At 39.5% G+C, this 22,705-nt stretch overlaps 1 protein-coding gene across 1 annotated transcript in view; it reads right to left on the bottom strand.

Moving 5' to 3' along the window:
- Positions 1-8,319: 8,319 nt before the first annotated feature.
- The window catches only part of Sdhaf3 (succinate dehydrogenase complex assembly factor 3), a 48,328-nt gene continuing 33,942 nt past the window's right edge, over positions 8,320-22,705 (bottom strand). Inside the window, exon 2 of the mRNA XM_041675683.1 lies at positions 8,320-8,874. Within this exon, the coding sequence (XP_041531617.1) occupies positions 8,671-8,874 (204 nt within the window). The 3' untranslated portion in view covers positions 8,320-8,670. The remainder of the gene's footprint in view (positions 8,875-22,705) is intronic.

Raw genomic sequence — 22,705 nt, 5'->3', positions numbered from 1 at the left:
TACTTTGTGAGACAGATATTCACTTCTGTTGTGTAGCAAATGGGGAAACTGGACCAGATGATGTTATGTAATTTACAGTGGCAAAGGTCCATCTCACATCATCTCCACATTTTCCATAGTGCTCCTTGGATTGGTCTTAGCCTGGTTAAGATCTGGCTACAGAGGTTTGTTTCTCACAGGCACCAGGTGGTGCCATCTGTGGCCTTCTTCAGAGCTGAAATGCCATGCTATTCCCTGGCACACTGTCTGCTCTTTCAAAGGGGTGGGTATCCCAGTTTCCAGAAGATGAAAGTCTAAATGCATGCTCAGCTCACCTGCCTGATTTCTTTGATTCTGAACCAATCAAGAAAAACTAATTTTCTTCTAAAATTTTAACATAATGTTTTTAATGTACAAGAAAGGAACTGAGCACTGTTCTCCAGATGAGTGTTTGCTGTGGCTTTGGTATTCTAATAAAATGCTTTGTTGATATTTTTATGAATGAGAGGGGTATTTCCTTTATTATCTGATGTTTTACAGGAAAACCAGAGACATATATTTAGTGCATCTGTTTATCTGTGTATTTACTCAAAAGCACTATAAATACTCCATCTGAAATTCAAATTTAAGCAAGTGTCTGCTTTGTTGTGTTTTGCAGTTTTCCTGAATCTGTCAAGTCTCTCCACACTATCCTCCTTGTCTTCAACACCACCCCAGAGGCTGTTTTCAGCCCAGCTGCTGGTCCTATCACTTCCTGACATGATGGTACCAGCAGATCCCTGCTGGTTTCCATTCCCTTCTGTATCCCTGCCCAAACAGCAGATATCAGGATGCTCTGCCCTCAGGAAGGAAGTAGCAAAAGAGTGTTCTTTTCAAGACTCTTGCCTTGCTAGGTGTGGTGGCACACACCTCTTGCACTTGGGGCGCAGAGGCAGGCTGATTTCTGATAATTCAAGTCCAGCCTGGTCTACAAAGAGAGTTCCAGGACACCCAGTGCTGTTATGCAGAGAACCTAAACACAACAACCCTGTCTGAAAAAAAAAAAAAAGAATCTTTACTTGACACCCCCGCCCTTCTAGGTATGAGTTCAAGATTTGAGTTTGAATATTAAAATCTTTTCTTATTGATATGAATTTTGCTACTGAGTGTTCAGTTTGCCGCTCATCTTTGCCCATCCTGAAACCCCCTTTCAGATTGTCTTTGCTTCAGGAGCAGCAGGATCTTTTTTGTGATGAAACATTTTTTGAGCCAAGATCATAAAATACAAACTATTTGCTCAGCTACTGACTTCATGAAGTCCTCACAGTTGGGTCTTTGAAATTTTTTTCAAAGAATAAAATGACTAGACATGTGGCTCTCAGGAAGTCTTGGGGTTGTTTTCATGTCACTGTGGTCACCAAGTGAAGGGACATATTTTGTAAAGGTTTTCCCGGAAGTTGATAAGGTTTCACATGGCTTCTCTGAGCCCCAGCTTTTCTGGTCTTCCCACATCTTCCCCATCCCCACGACAGCAGAGGTTCTCAGATGCTTTCAGGTAAAAAGCACTGGTTGATTTCTTGTATGGTAGCCTTGCTGCTGAAGGAAGTCAAAGAGCAAAACCCTGCACGCCACTTTAAGATCTTTACCAGGTTATTGAGTTCAGAACTGGGGTCAGAGGGCACAGAGAACAGAGAAGATGGGAACTTACACACAAAACTTTGCGCTCACCCTTAGCAACTGCATTGCTTCAGCAGAGTGGGGTTTCAGCTGCACAGGAAGTCAGCCCCCTTACCGCTGGCATTTCCTATAAGACGCTCTGTGGTCTCACACTAATCATCTGCTGTACTCTTCAGACTTGACTGTTTTCTTAAATTAAACCTACCTCACCCGCAAGTAGAAGGCTCGGAGGTGCAGACTAAACCATGCCTGATAAATATTCAAAAGAACGGGATGAGTGTGTTCTTTCCTATCTCCCCTGAATTATCAGTGTTCTCTGAACTATATGCCTCGACACAATTAGCTTCCAATCCACGGAAGTTGTTAAACTATGCTTTGGGTGGATGGGTTTTTAGTAACAGTTACAGTGAAGTGAGTCTCATTTGTCAGAGAGAGGCAAAAGAGTTTCCTCAGTTTAACTAACACATCTTTCTCTGTTGTTATATAACAATTATGTCCCTTCCTATGCCTTTCTGAAGTCTGTCATTCTGAAGATTAAATGAGCACCTGGCCTTTCCTATAGCAAAACCTGAAGAACCTGTGAGGAAAGCGAAGCCAGGTGAAAGATGGAACAGTAGGAAATAAAGAGCACGTGTGCTCACCTAATGTTAGTTCGTGTGCTGCATGTTGTGTGTACCAGAGTTCCTGCAGGGGTCTTCAGCTACAAGCAATAACACAGCCGTTCATTGCAGTGTGGCTTCAGAGCACACTGGCTTAATGCTGTGGAGTGAATCCTCTTGACATCTTTAACCACTCCTCTATTTGGGACTTTCTACATTATTAAATTTTCTCTGATTCCTTACCAAGTTACTAGTTCTATACATTACTAAACATATTTACTGAGAACTTACAATGGGGTCAGAGCACAAAACAGCATCCTCCCCCTTACGGAATGTGCAGTGTCTATAGGAAACAGACTAAGCAGCAGCTAAATGATGCAGGGTGTTATCTTTGGCTCTAAAAGACACAGGCTAATGTTGGAGGTCGAACGCCCACCTTTCCTGCTCTAAAGAAGGATGTTTTCGTTTGCTTAGCTGTGGTTGTTTTTTGTTGTATTGCATGTGTTTTGTGTATGTATTCTGGGAGAAAGAATGAAGTTGGGGAGGTGGGTAAGAGCTGAGCGACGTGGGACGAAGGAGAAAACATGATCAAAATTAATTTGATGAAATTTTTTAATTAATAAAATATATATTATTAAAAATAAATGAATAAAAATTGTTATAAAGTATCAATCAATCTAAATCCAATTCATTTAGATGTTTTTAGACTTATGTTTAACTCAAATGGCTTTCAAGTGAGTTCGTCTACATGTTCATTATGACATACATTTTACATGTAAAATCATAGGTTCATGCAGCTCCAGTTTTGATTTTTTAATGTGAGTGTCAGTCTGAACTGACTATGCATTACTATGCCCTTCATTATTTTCTTCTAGTTGCTTGGCAACAATTATTTAACACTTGCCACCTTTCAGTTTTTAGGCTAAGACAATTTGCAACTCTCAAAGGATGTGCAATTTGAAGTGTCTGATATTCAACACTATTTTATTCTTTCTAAACCAATATGTTAACCTTATAATTTGTTCAACAATAGCATATTTTTTACAGGCTCATAATTGTTTCTAACCAGCTTCAGAAATTTCCAAATCAGAAAGGAGGCCGGATAAGTGGATTTTGTTTTGAATTCACTAAGGCTGAGAGTCAGGCTGCATTATTTGAACGAAGGGCACTCTGGAAAGGAAGGCATGGGAAGCATGGTGAAAGATTCCACTTTATCTTCCTCACATAGACAACTCCGGAACTAACTGAAGCCAATTCCGCTAGAAAGCCTGTCATGGTTTCTTCTATCAAGTCTTCCAACGAGAATAAATAGTGACTAGGAGTCATAACATATCTTGCTTATGGTTTCCCTACCTCTACCACTCCAAGATCCTCTCCACCTCCCCTCCCATCCAGAGTCACCTGCTTTCTGTCTCTCATCAGAAAACAAGCTTCTAAGGGATTATAATATAATATAATAATATAAAGAAAACAAAAGCTAACACATTAGAATTGGTTACATGCCTCACGGCTAACCTGGAAGTCATCTCCAATTGATCTCATTGGGAACAAACCACTCTCAAGAGTATGTCCTGTGCCAACACAAAACTAACTCAAAGGCATATTTGGAGGCTCTTTGTCTCATAATGTCATCTCAGGGCATCTTTTTAACCTTCCTTTCATATTATGGTCTCCAGTTTTGTTTTTTTTTTTTTTGCGGGATTCTTATGTGTGCAAATAGAATTCTTATGTGTCTCTGCATCTGTATGTGTTTCTTATGATATCTCTTTGGCTCCTTTTCTTCTGTTATTTATTTAGTCCTATTCTAGTTTGTTTGGTTTCATTTTATCTGATTTTATTATTATTCCTTAAGATGCCTGTTTGTTTTCTAAGGGGGTATGCATTCAGACAGAAGGGGAGTTGAAGAGAAACTGGGAGGAGTTAGAGGAGAGGAAGCCATAATTAGAATATATTTTACAAAAAAAATCTCTTTTCAATAAAAAAATCTTATTTTAAAAAATGACTTTGATATTCCTTGTACTTTACAGTTCTATACAATATTTAAGGAGAATATCAGTTAAGAATGAAAAATTGCAATTTTTAATTAATGTTTTAAAGTATACAACATTTGAAGATAAATTAATATGCTTGTAATTTTCAGTCTTTTAATCTTGAAAACAAAGTACCTCAAAGTCTTCAGTTCTTTCAAGAAACTTATACAATTTCCTCCACAAAGATTTATATATCTTTTAGTAAATTGGTTTCTAAGTAGTTACTATTTGTTGACAAAAATTCTTTTCCATATTTGCTGCATTTAGAGCAATGCGGTTGACTTTTGTACAGCAATTTTTGCATCTAGCAAACATTAGAACCTTATTCATTCTAGGAATTTGTAACTTGAATTTTCTACATTAAATCTCATGTTATCAGACATTGCCAATTTTGACTTGAAAGGAAGTAATGGCAGACCTTTCCCTGAATCTCACAATGGTGACTGACAACGGTTCCTATTTGCTGGACATCCTCTAATTGGACGGAAGTGCCCTTCACACCCAATTTAAGAGCATTTTTTTTTTACGTTTAGCAAATGCTTTTTCTGTATCTCTCAGCTGATCATAATTAATTCACCTTTATTTTGATTATGTGGAATGTGATAGCAATTTATATTCTAATGTGGAAACAGCTTTGGATTCTTGGCACAAACCTGACCAGGTTGTGAGTTGTCATTTGCTGGATTTGTCTTGATAATACTTAATTAGGATTTTTGCATCCATATTCCTAGGTGAAATTGGCTGCTAGTTTTCCCTCCTCATTCTTCACTGGATGTGTGATGAAGTCAATCAGGAAGTCCTCTTTTCTTTCTGCTCAGTGAAGAAATTTCAGTGTAGGATTGTTTCTTGATACTTGGCAACACTCTTCCCAAACTTACTTAATTGTTCATTTTTCTCTCTGGAATCACTGTAAACTTGTGACCAAATAGCTCTGATTGCTGTAAGAACTTTTGTGTTTTTGTCTGTGTGTGTGCTTATCCATTTTGGTAAGCTTAATTTTTGGAAAGTTTGTCAATTTCTTCTGGTAAATGTATTACTTTTAAGTTGTTTGTAATATCTTATCAGCAGAAATAGTTGGATCCTTCTTTGCTCCTGTATAGTTACTTTTTCCTTCTGTTAACATTTCTAGGATTTTTCATAGGATATGATCCATTATAGATTGTTTTTAAAATTAATATTTTAAATTTAAACTTTTTGGTTTAATCTTTATTACCTTCTGGTTTTGTGTTTTTCTAAATTACTAAGCTAGGTATTTCCTTTTAGTTTTTTGAGATAGGGTCTCTCATGTAGCGAAGGCTGGCCTCAAACTTACCTTCTAGCTGAGAATGACCTGGAACTCGATCTTCTTGCCTCTGCCTCTTCCCAAGCACTGGAATTATAGGCGTCTGCCATCCTGCCTGGCTAAGTTGCATACTTCTCGGATACAACCTTTCTTTGAGCCTGCTAAACACGCTGAAGTGCACCGGTTCACTCCATGTGCTCTTTTAGATGCAGTCCATATATTTTATTGGACATTTTCACTGTCGGAGAGTTCCAGTTACACTCCTGGTTTCTTCTTTGACATGTGATTAGTTGGAATTATTAGCTTTCTCAAGTATGGGGCTGCTTAATCATTCTCTTACCATGTAAATGAAACTTTGAATTATCTTCCTAGTAAACTTCTAGCAGTGTTCTTGCCATAACTTTTGCCACACACCCACATATATAAGTATCCACATGAGTATGCATGTGTGTATGTATTTGTACATATAATTTCAGCTTTCTTTTGGTTTGTATGTTATTCAATCTTTATATTATGCTTCAAATACAATTTCTCGTAGCAGCATAAGCCGGCTTCATTCTTTACCACTTAAAAACTGCCTTTAGTCAGATAACGTATCCTTTACCTTTAACAAACACAATGACATCTATCTTGAGTTGTCTCAATCACTGCCGTCCTTCTGTTATCAATGTGGTTACCTTTAGAGATTTACTTCAGTTCACAGTCCTGGTCGGAGGTGGAGGAGCCATAGCTGGTAATGGTTGGCCTTACTAACAGAATCCTGAGGCAGCTGAGTTATCTCGTGGAGAAGAATGCCTTGTATTCTGCCTCTGTCTCTTCTTATAAAGTCATGAATATTCAGTCATGGGAGCTCCATCCTGCAGCTTCTGTATAACCCTTGAAACCCTCCCTAAGGCACACTGCCAGTTCTTTCTTCTTCCCAGCAACTTCTGAGGATCAGCCTCCAGCACGAGTTTTAATGGAGACAACCATTATCAAATCAGAGCATCTATTTACTCTTATTTTTCTATTGATCTAGACCCTTTACTGTTTTCCTTATTTCATTTTCTCTTTTACTAGCTCCAGACTTATATGCTAATTTCTGCATGGCCGTTTTAAATGGTTATGCCACAAATCAGTCATCTTAAAGCTAACCAGCATTACTGCTTGCCTTTCAGAGTATCCAAATTTACATGGGCTGCATTGCTACCCTTGTACTATTCTCCATCTCTGTTTAAAACCCAGAAGTGCGCCGGGCTTCAGGGTCTAAAACATGCTTTCGTTCTTTTGAGCAAATCAAGTTTCAAGGGCAGCTCAGGTGAACGTAGGAGAAGCCACAAAGTTACAACAGACAGAAATGGTTGAAAAGGATGGAAGAGACCTAGAGCTACATGGCGCTTCAGAGGGGGAGAGGAGTGGGGGGAGGGGGAGAAGGGTGGGAGGAGGGGGAGAAGGGTGGGAAGAGGGGGAGATGGGTGGGAAGAGGGGGAGAAGGGTGGGAAGAGGGGGAGGGAAATGGGAGGCTGGGAGGAGGGGGAAACTGGTTTTTTTTTTCTCCTTTTCTCAATAAAAAAAAAAAGAATTTCTAATAAGCAAGCCTCTAGGGAAATGTAAAATCTAAGGTGAATTAGATTAGCTGATACATTAGGTTTATGTTAATATCATTCAGTTATTGAGAGGGGAAGAAAAATAAATTTTTAATATGATTGGAAATATATACAATTTGAAAAACAGACTTGAATTTTAGAAATAAGGTTTAGTTCTGTGTAGGAGGCACAGTGGTCCTTGTGCTCACAGATAAGCTAGGAGAACTTGGAAGGTGAACACACTGGGCTGTTCCCTCAAAGGAGGGGATGCACAACCTGTTATCAGCCTGTGGGGTCAGACAGGGTTAACAGCCTGGTGACCTAGACCACACTGCAGCTCCCCAGACCCTTTTTGTCTATAGAACCTTTCTTACAGAAGGGGTCATGTAGTCAATCTATAGAACCTACCTTACAGAAGGTGTCACATGTAGACAATCTATAGAATCTACCTTACAGAAGGTGTCACATGTAGACAATCTATAGAACCTACCTTACAGAAGGTGTCACATGTAGACAATCTATAGAACCTACCTTACAGAAGGTGTCACAAGTAGACAATCTATAGAACCTACCTTACAGAAGGTGTCACAAGTAGACAATCTATAGAACCTACCTTACAGAAGGTGTCACATGTAGACAATCTATAGAACCTACCTTACGGAAAGTGTCATATGTAGACAATCTACAGAAGGCTCTTCCTCTATTGATCTCCACTTTTTGGAAGTAGGTCTCACTGATCCCGGAACCCACAGGCTGGCTGGAGAGCCACAGGGATGTGCATGTCTCTGTGTCCTCATCCCTAGGTTCACAGCATGCAGTCCCATGCCTGCTCTTCATGTAGGTTCTAGAGATCTGACCTTGAGTCTTTGTGCTTTCCCAGAAAACATTTTACCAATGGAAACAGCTCCCTGGTCCAACTTCTATTGCTCCAGTATCCAATCAGTTGCCCAGCTTACACTCAGGTCTTGATAGGTATTTTATTTTTAAATGTATACATCAACATAGTAATTTTCATCTCCCCACCCTTTAGGCAATAAGTGAAATTCTCAAGAAATGAATCTTAAAGCTCTTCTTAAAACTTGCATTCTAAGTGACTCAAAGAGGACGTTCTGAGTGTAGCCAGGAGTGCACCATTGAAGGAGACATGGTGGGACGTTCAGAATGACAATACACCTAATGATAAACTTACTGAAATTCACATCTACTGGTATCATGATTTATTTATTTAACTGATGAAACAAACCACGAGCTAATGCTTGATGGGAACAGAATTTAAAACATTCCTATACAAAAGAGAAATTTTCAGTACAATTCCAAAGTGTGTTCTTCTTTACACCTTTTAGTCCAAAATTTAAATTCCACAAAATTACATTCCACACAGCAAATACATTATTCCAGTGACAGCAGAGTGTACCCTTTGTGATCTTGATCAATGAATCATTCAGACTGTCCAAAAATAAGATACTATTTCACTAAAGCGGCAGTGATATGTCTTAAAGAGCCAATGAGAGACGAGGTATAAGGTTATAAATTTAACATGCTTCTTTAAGATTTATGTATCACAATTTAGGCTTCGTTGACTCGGTGATACTAAACTGCCGATTGGGTTTAGTAGCCTCTTGCATCAGCTCTTGCAACTGTCCAATCTGCTCATCACGAAAGTCATTGAGTTTTTCTTCTGGGAGAGAGGTGCCGAAACAAGCTATTCCTGTTGAACTTTGTCTGCTGTCCTTAGCTTGTTGCTGTAACACCGCTGCATAGGCCTAGTAAAAGAGACGGAAAAAGGAGACATTAGAGAGTGGAAACACTGCGGCTCCCAGGGTCATGGAGTACTCAAGTTTCCAGTTCCTAGGTCACCAGTTGGGCTCCAGCACTACATTTACTGCAATTGATTAAAAAGATACAAAGTCATGGTTTTAGTCTTCAGACATAATTTCAAATATATCTTATTTTCAGCATTCTAAAGGTTTTACACACATTTGGGAGAGTCCTTAATCTGCAAGCTAATAGCAGAAGTCTACTGTAGAAACATTCAGTGCCACCTGGTAGCACACACCTTTAATCCCAGCACTTGGAAGGCAGAAGCAGGCGGATCTCTATGAGTTTGAGGCCAGCCTGGTCTACAGAGCAAGTTCCAGGACAGCTAGAACTACAAGCACAGTCCATGCCAGATTCTAGGGCCAATTCTAGATCTAAGATGAATCCCAGTGCTGACAGGAGAAACAGACATGGCTCCTATCCCTAACCCAGAAGCTATCTCCAACTGACAATCACTCAACAAAGGGAAAATTAGTTTCTTCAACAGAGTCTCACTGGGTAGACACATCATCGTTAGGGGAAGGCCTCGTGTCCAGAAGTAGATGGGCACCACGAAAGGAACTCAATGGTATTTTTAGTCTCAAGATGCTTGTTTAGGCATACATTTTTTAACCTTACTGGTCTTTGCTTATATACTATGGTTTGTGTTTTTTATGGGTTTGGTGTATGTGTTTCTCATGCTTTTTGTTTGTTTTGTTTTAATCTGATTTGTTTTGTTATTGCCTGTCTTCTAAAGAGATAAAAAGAAGCCACGGAGTGGAAAGAATGGAGACGCTGGAAGGATCTGGGAGGAGATGAGAGAGGGAAAACAGAGATCAGAATATATTGTATGAAAAAAATGTTCAATAAAAAGTAAATTGAAAAATGGGTTAGGGGTCTGAACAGAGTTCCCAATAGAAGACATAAGACTGGCCAAGAAATACCTCAAAAAGAGTTTGTCATCTTTACCAATTAGGCAAAAGCAACTAAAACAACCTTGCGATTTCATCTCACGCTATCAGGATCTAAGATCAACAAACCAACCGAGAATAAACACAGGTGAGGTTGTGGGTAAAGGGATCCCTCGTTCATTGTTGCTGGGAATGAAACTAGTACAGTCACTCTGGAAATCAGTATGGAGAAGAAAGTAAATTTACCATATGACCCAGCTCTAGCACTCCTGGGCAAATGCCTAAAGAACTCGACATCCTCCTCTACAGCCATGTGCTCAGCAATGCTTACTGTCACCCTTTGACAAGAGCTATGAAACTTAGGATAATGAAGATGTGCTTCATGTACACTAAAGAATAATATTCAGCTGTAAAAACTGAATCATGAACTTTGCAGGTAAACGGATGGAACTAGAAAGGATCACATTGAGTGAGGTAACGGAGATCCAGAATGACAAATGACTCTCTCTATTTCCCCTAGGCCCAATCCCCGAGTCTCACCGCAGTTCTGCAGCAGAGCACCTGTGACAGCCTTCACTGCACCCCATCTTATCTCCTGTTGATACCACAGACCTTCCCTTCTACCCTCCATACCCCTACTTGTTGCTTTGGCCCAGTTCCCAACTGCAGTAGGTACCACCTGCTAACACAACCAAGGTCTGCTCTTGCCAGGAAACAAGTAGGTCCAGGGTGGATATACATACACCTCTACTCCTGCTCCTCTGGATCCAGTACCCCTGTCTCATCCCTGCTCTGTAGCAGAAAACCTGCTCCAGTCTTCCTTTCCTCCCTGATCCCATCCCCAACTGAATCAATTAAGAAAACACAAACAGGGGATAATGGAAATGAAAGGTTTGAGAATTTGAACAAGAACTACAGAAGTAGGCTTTACCAACAGAATACAAGAAATTGAAGAAAAAAATCTCAGGCACAGAAGATACAATAGAAGAAATAAATACAGTGGTCAAAACTGTAAAATCTAAAAAGTTCTTGACACAAAACATCCAGAAAATCTGAGACACTGTGAAAAGACCAAACCTAAAAATAATGAAACTAGAAGAAGAATCCCAGTCAAAGACCCAGAAAATATTTTCAATAAAATCATAAAAGATTGCTACATTCCACAGAACTATACAGTGAAAGTACAGCTGGCGAAATCTCTAGGCTTACCCACAGGAATCACAAGGATTCCAGTGGAGGAAACCCAACTTCCAGAGCTTTGTAGACTTCCAGAGCTTCTAAAAAGTTGCTGTCATTTCTGTAAAACCCCTGTGAAGCCAAGGTTGTCCAGTCTCTTCATACCTATTCAATATAGTACGTGAAGTCTTAGCTGAGGCAATAAGGCACTTGAAGGACATCGAGGGGATACAAATGGGAAGGAAGAAGTCACAGTATCTTTACTTGCAGACGATACAATAGTGAACATAAGTGATACAAAGAAACACTGGGAAACTCTACAGCTGCTCAACACCTTCAGCAAAGTAGCTGGATACAAAATTAAAGCACAACAATTAGTATTCCTCCCATATTCAAATGACAAAAGGGCTGAGAAAGAAATCAGGGAAACAACACCTTTCACAACAGCCTCAAATAATATAAAATATCTTGTGATAACTCTTATCAAGCAAGTGAAAGATTTATATCATAAAAACTTTATTGAAGAAAGAAATGGAAGATATCAGGAAATGAAAAAAATCTCCCATACACATGCATCAGTAATATTAATATAGTAAAAATGGCCATTCTGCCAAAAGCAATCTACAGATTCAATGCAATCCCCAACAAACTTCCAACACAATTCTTTACAGATCTTAAGAAGGTAATTTTCAGCTTCAGATGAAAACACAAATGACCCAAGATAGCTAAAACATTCCTGAATAATAAAAGAAGAGTGGGAAGTCACACTATCCCCTATTTCAATTTGTACTGCAGAGCTATAGAAATAAAAACAGCAAGACATCGGCACAAAAACAGACATATTGATCAATGGAATCAATATGAATATCTAGACAGAAGCTCATGCACCAATGGACACTGGTTTTTGATAAAGAAGACAGAAATATGCACTGGAAAAAAGGAAGCATCTTCAACAAATGGTACTGGTCAAACTGGCTATGAGTAGTTAGAAGAATGCAAAAAGATCCATATCTATCACCATGCACAAAACTCAACTCCAAATGGATCAAAGCCCTCAACATAAAACAAGATACACTGAACCTAACAGAAGAGAAAGTGGGGAATGGCCTTGAATGCAGTAAAACAAGAAAAGACTTTCTGAACAGAACACCATTAATGCAGGCATTAAGACCAACAATTAATAAAAGGGAACCCATAAAACTAAAAAGCTTCTGTAAGGCTAAGGAAATAATTATTCAAACAAAGTGGCACCCTACATAATGGGAAAAGATTTTTGCCAACTCCACATCCAATACAGGTCTAATATCCAAATTATAAAAAAAAAAAGTTCAGGAAACTAGGTATCAAAAAACATAATCAAAAAAAAAATGGGATAGAGTTCTAAACAGAGAATTCTCAATAGACGAAACTCAAATGGCTGAGTAACACTTAAATGTTCATAATCTGATGATGGAAGTTACAAAATAATCCCACACTAGTTCAGAATTATGTATAATAAAGCTTTATTTATTTAGGGGAGACTCAGAGATCACTGCCCTAGATCACAGTCCTCTGCAAGAACGGGGGACAGGAACCGAATCTAGCAGCCTGAAGCAAGAGCCATAAGCAAGACAGTAAGTGTATGCTTCACAGCTGCACTTACAGTATAAAAGACTGTGCCCAATTAGGCTTGATCTTAAAGGCTATTGGCTGAAGGAGCTCCCACAGCACCTCCCCCTTTTGTTTAAATAAGAGAGTTCCAAACCCAATACAAAAATTATGTACATTAGGAACAGATATCAAGTATAAAGTTAGAATTACAACCAGCATAAACAATATTAAGCAAGGAACTTTTTTTTTTTTTTGGTTTTTCAAGACAGGGTTTCTCTGTAGCTTTGGAGCATATCCTAGAACTAGCTCTTGTAGACCAGGCTGAACTCAAACTCACAGAGATCTGCCTGCCTCTGTCTCCTGAGTGCTGGGATTAAAGGCATGCACCACCATCACCTGGCCATATGCTAATGTTTTAATAAATATTATATCCTAAGGAGTCTAAGTCTTGTATTGGAAATGGTTTGGCTAGATCATAAGAAGAAAGTAACTAATTAGATTAGATAGTCTTCAACCCCATCGAAGGCCTGAGAAGGGATATAATATTACTTGACTAGGCAGAAGGTGCAATCAAGCAGCTTTCCAAAATGTGTAGTAGATCACAGAAACAATTGACTGCCTGAGCAATCACCCAAAGTCTCATTTGCAATGTTGAAGCAATCAACTTTGGCTAAGGTCTAGCGTAATTGACAGACCATTTTCAGAGGCAGGAAAATTTTTAGAACCATCTTACCCTAACTTGGCAAGATTTGGCAGTCTTTTTTCTTGTACCCTACTTGTCCAGTCTAGACATCGTGCACTTTGTCAGTGGTCAAGGCATGGGCAGTTCCTTGCCCAAAGGCCAGTTGTACCAAGAAAAAAAGAAAACCCCAAGTGGAGTGTCTTTGATGCTTAACATTCTCTCAGGAATAGATTGGTGCTGCCAAAGGCAACAGTGTTTTGCATCAACAGAACCCCAAGTTATATAAATGCCATATTCTACAGATCTTGAAGTGGCTGAGGGTTTACCTATCTATGCAGAATACAATCTCTATGTATTTAAAGAACCTAATTAGTCTGACTAAAAGTATTACAAACATGAATGACTATTGACTTTTAATACTTAATACCTAAATAACTTATAGATTAAAGCTTCATATCAGAATATTAAACAATGTTTAAACAACTGTGCAGTAAAGGAGGACACAGTCATTAAAATGTAAACAATGTATAAATATCTTGATCAGAGGTAGAAATATATAATACAATATGATAAATGTATCCTAAAATTGCATCAATATACAAAATGTCTTAACTAGAGGTAGAAGCATGAATGCATACAATATGATAAAATACATAGGTGTACAAATATTGTAAACAGAAATAGGCGCATATTCAATATAACAAATACAATTTAAACTTGTATCAATATACAAAGATCTATACCAATGTAAATTATCCATAAATAATGGCTCTCCACAAACTAACAGCAAGGCCCCAATTGAGGACAGCACCCACACAACTCACTGGAGAAGTTGAGCTAAGGCCTACACAGTGCCCTCAGCCCCATGTTCTACTGTCTTTGACAAGGAAAGGTACTCTGCAGGCTACCTAAAGAGAAGCTTAAACACAAATTCAGCCACGAAATTTTGATCTATAATCTGTCCTGCCTGCAAAATATATTAAGACAATGGTGGCACAAACCTTGTGGGAGGGATCAACCAATGTCTGATTTAAGGCCCACTCCATGAGATGGAACCCATAACTGACACTCCTTGGGTGACCAAGAACCAGACACTAGATAGCTCAGAGATCCAGGGTAAGTCCAAACACTACTAGTCCAAAACAATAAAATGACTTGTACTGATATTCTGCTACCCTCAGGACAGTGCCTTACTCAGCCATTTAGCCATTGTCGGAGAGGACTCCTCCTCCCGCAGATATACAAAGACCTGCAGCCAGATATCACACAAAGATTCCCTCAGAATGCATACCTCTAACGGAAATGTCTCTACCGAATCCTTCCTCTCAGAGCTCAGGGTGCCTGTGGAAGAGGAAGCAGAAGGAGGGGGACAGAGGGTAGCAGGTAAACAAGGCCCTCTAAAACAACTGAGCGAAGCTCACATGAACTCACAGAGACTGAAACAGCAATCATATGGTCTACACAGGTCCACACCAGGTCCTCTGTAGACATACTATAGCTTTCCGCTTAGTGCTTTCATGGGACTCCTGAACGTGTAAACGGAGGATCTCTGATCCATGTGCCTTCTCTTGGAGCTCTTTTATTGATCTCATAGCTTGGTTTGTCTAACTTCAATATGACTGTTTTTGTTTTATCTTATTATACTTTGTTTTGTTTTGCTGTCTCTTAGAAGCTTTCTCATAAGAGACAGAAAAGAGTGGATCTGTGGTGTAGGAGGTCCTTTGGGCCTGATGATAGAGCAGAACTTAGGTAGGTGGGGAGACAGAACTGAATTCTGGGAGGAAGAAAGGAAAGTGAGAGAACTGCCATGGAGCCGCCAGAATCAGACATGCTGAATCTTTCCCGGTAAGCCACAACCTCATGGTGATATACAGATTAATAGAAATGGGTTAAATTAAGATATAAGAGTTAGCCAATAAGAAACTAGAGCTAATGGGCCAAGCAATGTTTTAACAAATACAATTTCTGTGTGGTTATTTTGGGTGTAAGCTAGTCAGGCAGCAGGGATTAAAAGCAGGCCCTCTCTCCATCAACAGATCTGGATGGGAGAGGAGGTGTGGAGGAACTGGGAGGAGTGGAGAGGGGAAACTTTATTCAGATTATGTTATATGAGAAAAGAATCTATGTTCAATAAAAGGGGGAGGGAGATAAAGACAAAGGTCATATGTGATGTCAGGGTGATGGGTTGAGGGAGCAATACAAAGGAGAACAGCAGAGTAACAGTGATCTAATTGGGGAAATGGGGAAAATGGTTGTGGGTTGTCTTAGGGCCACTACATCCATGACGAAACACCAGGACCAAAGAAACTTGGGGAGGAAAGGGATTATAGGGCTTATGCTTCCATATCATTGTTCATCAGTGAAGAAAGTCAGGCCAGAAATACAAGCAGAGCTGGATCACGGAAGGCTACTGCTTACTAGCCATGCTCCCCATGGCTTGCTCAGCCTGTTTTCTTACCGAACCCAGGACCACCAGCCCAGGGATGACACCACCCACAATGAGCTAAAACCTCCCCCATCGATCACTAATTGAAAAGACTCCCTATAGGCTTGCCTGCAGCTCTATCTTGTGGAGGCATTTTTTAAATTGAGGTTCTTGCCTCTCAGATGACTTGAGCTTGTGTCAAGTTGACATACAACTATCCTGCACAGGGGAAATATAGAAGGAGGGAAGAGGGTAAAATAACAGTGAGGATGTCTGAAAAAGTCATAAGGACTTTTTCAAGAAGTCCTATCAATCTACTTTTTAAAAAAAATCTTATAATACACATAGGCTGTGTATAAATACACATATATGAAATTCTTTCATCTGGGCTAAGGCTCCATCCAAGAGTAAAAACCCATCCAATAAAAACCCTAACACCAGGCATGAGAAGTACTCTTTTGAGTTGTCAGAGTTATCCAAGAGATTCTCAATACACTATAGGCTCTTGCTACTACCCTTGGTTATCCCCCTATTTGCTGAAGGCATCATGCGCTGCAGACGTAGGGGTGCAGAGGCCCCTGAGCCAAACAGTTCCTGAAAGGTTCCTGAGTACTTACAGTTCCCAATTAGGGAAGCAGCCAACAGTCCTACTGAGCTATGATGCCTATGAAGTACAACAAGGATTATCTGACACAATAACCCTATGGGGACAGTGGTGGCATGCATATGTTGGTGGTAACCAGCAGCTCTCTCATTGGACTTCAGGCCCACTCAACTGGTAGTAGAGACCTAGGAAATTACCCAGGGTAAGTAAGGTCATGGATCTTGGAAGAAAACATACAATCACTACTTTACTAAGCCAACATAATCCCTAACTACAGTCTAAATAATTGTCCTTATACCCACAGATAGGTGTAGTCCTCACCCCCTCATCAGGAAAACTTCTCTTTGTAAAAGATGGAGACCACTACAGAAAACCACAGCTAATCAGGATGCAGGGTTGTGGTGTCACTACTATGAAATAACTCTTACAACTAAGGCTCAAGGAATGTTCCAGAAAATGGGGTGGAAAGATGGTAAAAGGCAGAGAAGATTAGAGAGCTTGCTGTGGGATTGTATCTCCTAGCAATGTCAGAAGCTACACCCAAAAGTCTCATCAACACAGCTGCTTAGCATGAGCTCAACAAGGACAAAAATAGCCATGCTAACCTGGATCAGGGAAAACCTAAGAGGCCTCAACCCTACATAAAGAACCAGGGACAACTTAGAAATGCTGAGAGCAGGAGAAATAATTTTTCTCAGGAAGAACACACTAATTGTTATCCAATACCAAATGATCATCCCTGAAAACACACACACAAATAACATTATACAGACTTAGCAGATTGTATTTATATATTTAGAAACATATGTTTATACAATATGTAACAATAATTAATGAAAAAAGAAGTCATGAACTTGAAAGTGAGCAAAGGGGGGCATGGAGGAGGTTTTGAAGGTAGGAAAGAGAAGGTGGGATGATGTAATTATAATATCAATTATTTTTTAAAATGTAATTTTGTTCTAAAGCAAAAACTGCTTATTGTTTAAGAAAGTATAAAATTAAACATACATAAGAAAATTGTAATCTTTAGAAAAAGATTCATAGAATATAAATATAAATTTTAAGTATGCACAAGATACTCCAAAGGTGGTGAGGAATTGAAGGGAATTATTTCCAAGTTTTTAAACACTGAGCATTGATATAAAAACACTGGTGAAAAACTGAAGTCTGGCTTATGTTCAAGGTTTCTCAGGGCATCCGTGAGTTAATGTGACTTTGTGTACTCATTTTTCGAGTCTTTCCATTGTGCCTCCTCTTAAATGAATGTTAGTAAATGGTTTCACAGTAACATGTGATCATATTTACTCAAGTGTCTTAAACCTTTTGATATTTGATAACTTCTAACAAGACCTACAGCCAGTCCTTTTTGGCCTCAAACTTTAAGAGTTTCTAGATTGGCCCTGAAATATTTCAAAAGAATCAATTTCTTCTTATAAACAGCAGTTATATGAAATTCTCAGACATCTGATAGTACCAGGATAAGGCTATCAATAATAGTTCTGGGAATAACCTTAAAATACTGTGTCACAGAATTCATTCAAGTTCAAACAAATACAAGTTCAAACAAATATATGTATATATATATATATATATATATATATATATATATGTGTGTGTGTGTGTGTGTGTGACCCCGTTTTTTGATATATATATATATATATATATATATATATACACATGCACACACACACAGTTTCCTGCTGAGTCCATGTAGTTTTGCTTGTATGTATGTGATTTCAAGATTGTAGTAGTTTGAATGAGAATGGCCCCATAGGCAAATATATTTAAATACTTAATCCCCTGTTGGTAGAACTATGTAGGAAGGCTTCAGAGGTGTGGCCTTGTTGGAAGAGGTGTGTTCCTGAAACTACCCCAGTCAGCAAGCAAGCAAGCATGCGCTCGCTCTCTCTCTCTCTCTCTCTCTCTCTCTCTCTCTCTCTCCAGTTAGCAAGCAAGCAAGCGTGCTCTCCCCCTCCCTCCCTCTCTCCCTCCCTCCCTCCCTCCCTCCGTCCCTCCCTCCCTCCCTCCCTCTCCCCCTTCCTCCCTCCCTCCGTCCCTCCCTCCCTCTCTCCCTCTGTAATGATTTGAAAAAAAAATGGCCCCAGAAGGGAGCATCACTACAGGGAGGTGTAGCTTTGTTAGAATAGGTATGACCTTGTTGGGAAAAAAAATTGTTAGGTATGACCTTGTTGGGAAAAAAAACTTGTGTCACTGTGAAAGTGGACTTTGAGGTCTCATTTGCTCAAGGTTCTCAGTGTGACACTGGGACCACTTCCTGTTGCCTGCAAGATGTAAAACTTTCAGTTATTTTGCCAGCACCATGTCTGCCTGCATGCCGCCATGCTTCCTGCCATGATGATAATGAACTGAACCTCTGCAACTGTAAGCGAACCACCCCAATTAAATGTTCTCCTTATAAAATTTGCCATGGTCATGGTGTCTCTTCACAGCAATAGAAACCCCTAACTAAGACGCACACTCCCTCTCCCTCCCTTCCTCCCTGATGTCTCAACATATACGTTCTCAGATACTGCTCCAGTGCCACGCCTTTCAGCCTGCTTCCATACTCCCCAACATAATCGTTATGGACTCTACTGACCTCTGAAACCAGAGCTGCACATTAAATTCTTTATTTCAAAAGTTGCCTTGCTTGTGGTGTTTTGTTCACAGCTATAGAAAAGTAGCTGAGGTAAGGACTAACAACTTGGTATTGGATAACCAATGAGGGATGCCTCTCTGAGGAAGACTAATTCTCCCTATCACAGAAGCCATTAGTTTATTTCCATCTCATTCATTTCTGGCATGAGTTTGATTATTTCTTCTGTCTTACTGCTTTTGGGTTGCTTTTATTTCCTTGCTTTTCAAAACTCTTGAGGTTCATCACTAAGTTATCTATCTGTGCTTTCTGACTTTTAAATACAGACACTTAAGAGTTTTGCTTTTTGAACTGCTTTCCTTCCCCGGAGGTTTGCTTATGTTATATTTTCATTTAATTCCAAGAAATTTTTATTTCTGTCTTAATTTCTTCAATAGTACATTCCATCTCCATTCACTAGCATGTTTTTTAATCTCCATCAGTTTGAAGATTTTCATCTGATTCTTTTGCTACTGATTTCAAGTTTTAATCTGTAATTAAATACAATACAATCAGATATCATAACAAAAATAATAAGATCAGTAACTTAAAACAGATCTGGAACATAGAAGAAAAATAAATAAACACATTCTTCCAACTGAAAACAAAAACAAACAAACAAAATAGCAGCTGAGCTTCAGAAGAATTTACAGTAGAAGTCTACCAGACTTTCAGAGATCTGTAATCAACACTTCTTAAATTACTCTAAAATAGAAGGAACACTCCCAAACCCCTTCTATTAAGCCAGTACTACTTTAATATCAAAACCAGATAAACACACATACATATAAAATACAAAACAACTGAAAACTATAGATCCTAGATGAACATAGATACAAACATTCTCAACAATATACTTGCAAACCAAATATAAGTACATATCAAAAAGATCATTCACAGTTATCAAATTGGCTTTATCTCAGTGACTTAAAATTGCTTCAACACATTCAAATAGACAAATGTAAGAAATCAAAAATGAACAAAAGCCACATGATCATCTCAAGGGATACAGAGAAGACCTTTAATAAAATCCACTTCCTTCAAAAGCAGGAAGACTTTTCTTTAAGGATATGGCCCTTGTAGACAGACTGTGCTGGAATGGATGGCCCACATAAAGGAGGAGGTGAGCAATATAAATTGGACTTGATGGGCTAGTTAAAAAAGTGCAGGGACATGAAGTTAGGAGGATGAAGTGGGAAGTAAATATGATCAAAATCATTGCATAAAAATTTCAAGAGCTCAACAAAGATAACGTATTTTTTAAAACTAACAAGGATCCTAGGCTAGAAAAGTCAGCTAAATACCTTTAGGAGAAAATAGTGACATAGATTTAAACCGTTGCTTAGTATAAAAGTTAAATCCACCAGAGGCAATGAGAATCCATGAGTAATTTTACTTTTAAAAATTATTAGCAATAACTAAAATAACTATAAATTTCAAGGTTTACTTGGAAGGCTTTTGCATTTTTTCCTATTTTGCTGTATCTTAAAGTTCAAACCCTTGTAAGAATATTTGTATTTATTCTGTGATTGTTAGTGTGTAGTGTGTACGGAAGTCAGAGGACAACTTTGTGGGCTCAGGTCTCTCATTCCCGCTACATGGGATCCACGAATCAAACCCAGGTTGCTGGTTAGTTCAGTTTAGCTTTGTTTGGGGTAATATATTTAGGTGATATAAAGTGCTTGAAGGGAGGTAGGACTCCTCACAACAGAACCTGGAGCTGGGCTCACAGTGGCACAAAGCTGTATTCCTAGCATTTGGAAAGTAGCGGCCCCAAGAACAAGGATTCAGTGTCAACCAATGATACAAACAAATTTAAGAACATTCAGAACTATGGGAAATCAAAAACCAAAGAATCCAATTCCTTGGCTGAGTGTGTGGTAGCACATGCCTGTAGTCCCTGCATTTGGGAGATGGAGGCAGGATGAAAGTTTGAGGCTAATCTGCACTACATCAGACGCAGTCCCAAAAACCAAAAGGAGGGATAGAGAGGCGGCTGAGCGGTTACGGTCCTGGCTGCTGTTTATAACACACACTACTCTGTTGAACTGGGCCTTTGGATTTGGCTACAAAAGTACTCTTACCTGCTAGACTACAGGACGTAGGGTTTTTTTTTTCTCACTGTGTGTGTGCAGTACATGAGACCCAAGCACTTACTGTACCCTATAGTTTAACTATAGGCACAATGAGCCTCAGATTTGCAGCACATAGCCACATTCTTTCACCTTGCCCCCATCGCAACAACTGCCGCTCTGGGTCCCAGTCTTAGGAGTCTGTTGTAGACACCTGTGTAAAGGCTCGGGCAGTGCGTCACCTGTGCCTAGTCTTTCTCAACTAGCACACTTCCTCCAGGATCATCTCTGTTGCTACTGATAGCAGATCCGTCTTCGGGAGGCTAAACACTGTGAGAGTCTAGACATCTTCGTACCTCTTCACCTAAAGAATGCTACCACACCTCGGGCATTCTGACTGGTCTGCAGTGGACACAGAAGTGCCAATATCTTCAAGAGTTTACTATCAACTCTGAATAAATGTCCATAGCTGAGATTTCAGGATAGCACCGTATTTTGCTATTACTTTGGGGCACCACTACACCGTTTGTCACAGTCGCTATACTTTGCCTTTGGAATATTTCATGTGCAAATAAATATTCTAATTGCTTCACATCCTCACCACTATTTTCTGAGTCTTGCTAATATCCTGTCCTTACAGGTATACCATGAGATTTCACTGTAGCTCGGCTCCCATTTCCTTAGCGATCCTGATGGTGAGCCTCTTTTCTCTCCTCTGTCACTGCATATTACAGAAATGTCTACCAAGAGTTTGCTCTATTTTTTAAATTGGGTTATTTGGCTTTTAGTTACTGATTTGTAGGGCCTCCTTACACACTATGAACATAAATCCTTCATGAGAGGAATGGTTTCCTTCAATTCCTTAGGTAGTCTTACCATTTTATGACTATTTTCTTTGCTGTTCAGAAGGAAGCTTTTGGATTTATATTGTCCCACTTGCCCAGTTTCAGATTTATAGTGGGGATTTTTAGTGTTATTGCCGAACGTTCTCACTACCTCTACTTCTAGAGGTCTTACACTATCTGGTCTACTGCAGTGCCCGGTCTAGCTGACAAGTCTTTAACCAATTCCGAGTTGGTAATTTTTGGATGGTGTAAGATTCCCAGTTTCATCCTTTCCTCTGTCGATCTCCGGTGTTTGTCCAACACCCGCTGCTGAAGACTGCCCTCTCTCCACTGGGCATTCTTACTGCCTCTGACAGACACACGGGGTTTCCATCTGGACTCTGCTCTGTCTTTATGCAGTATTACAGTATTTTGATTACTGTATCTTTATAATGTAATTTGAAATCTGAAACTGTGTTGTGTCTGGCTTTGCTCACTCTCAGAATTGGTTTTGACTACTCAGGACATTTGTGATTCCATATGAATTTATGATTGTATTTCTCTATCTGTAAAGAAAGTCATTTATTGACCCTATCCTATAGCAATACTGATGAATATCTTGCATATCACCATAGAATCCTCATCTGGTGATGGATGGAGATAGAGACAGAGACCCACACTGGAGCACCGGACTGAGCTCCCAAGGTCCCAATGAGGAGCAGGAGGGAGAACATGAGCAAGGAAGTCAGGACCACGAGGGGTGCACCCACCCACTGAGACAGTGGGGCTGATCTACTGGAGCTCACCAAGGCCAGCTGGACTGTGACTGAAAAAGCATGGGATAAAACTGGACTCTCTGAACATGGCGAACAATGAGG

The sequence above is a fragment of the Microtus oregoni genome, unplaced genomic scaffold (genome assembly GCF_018167655.1).
Source record: "Microtus oregoni isolate MIOR12 unplaced genomic scaffold, Mior012 000026F_ref0000081, whole genome shotgun sequence".
In the NCBI taxonomy this organism is placed as follows: Eukaryota; Metazoa; Chordata; class Mammalia; order Rodentia; family Cricetidae; genus Microtus; species Microtus oregoni.
This window is presented reverse-complemented; position numbering and strand designations above follow the sequence as displayed.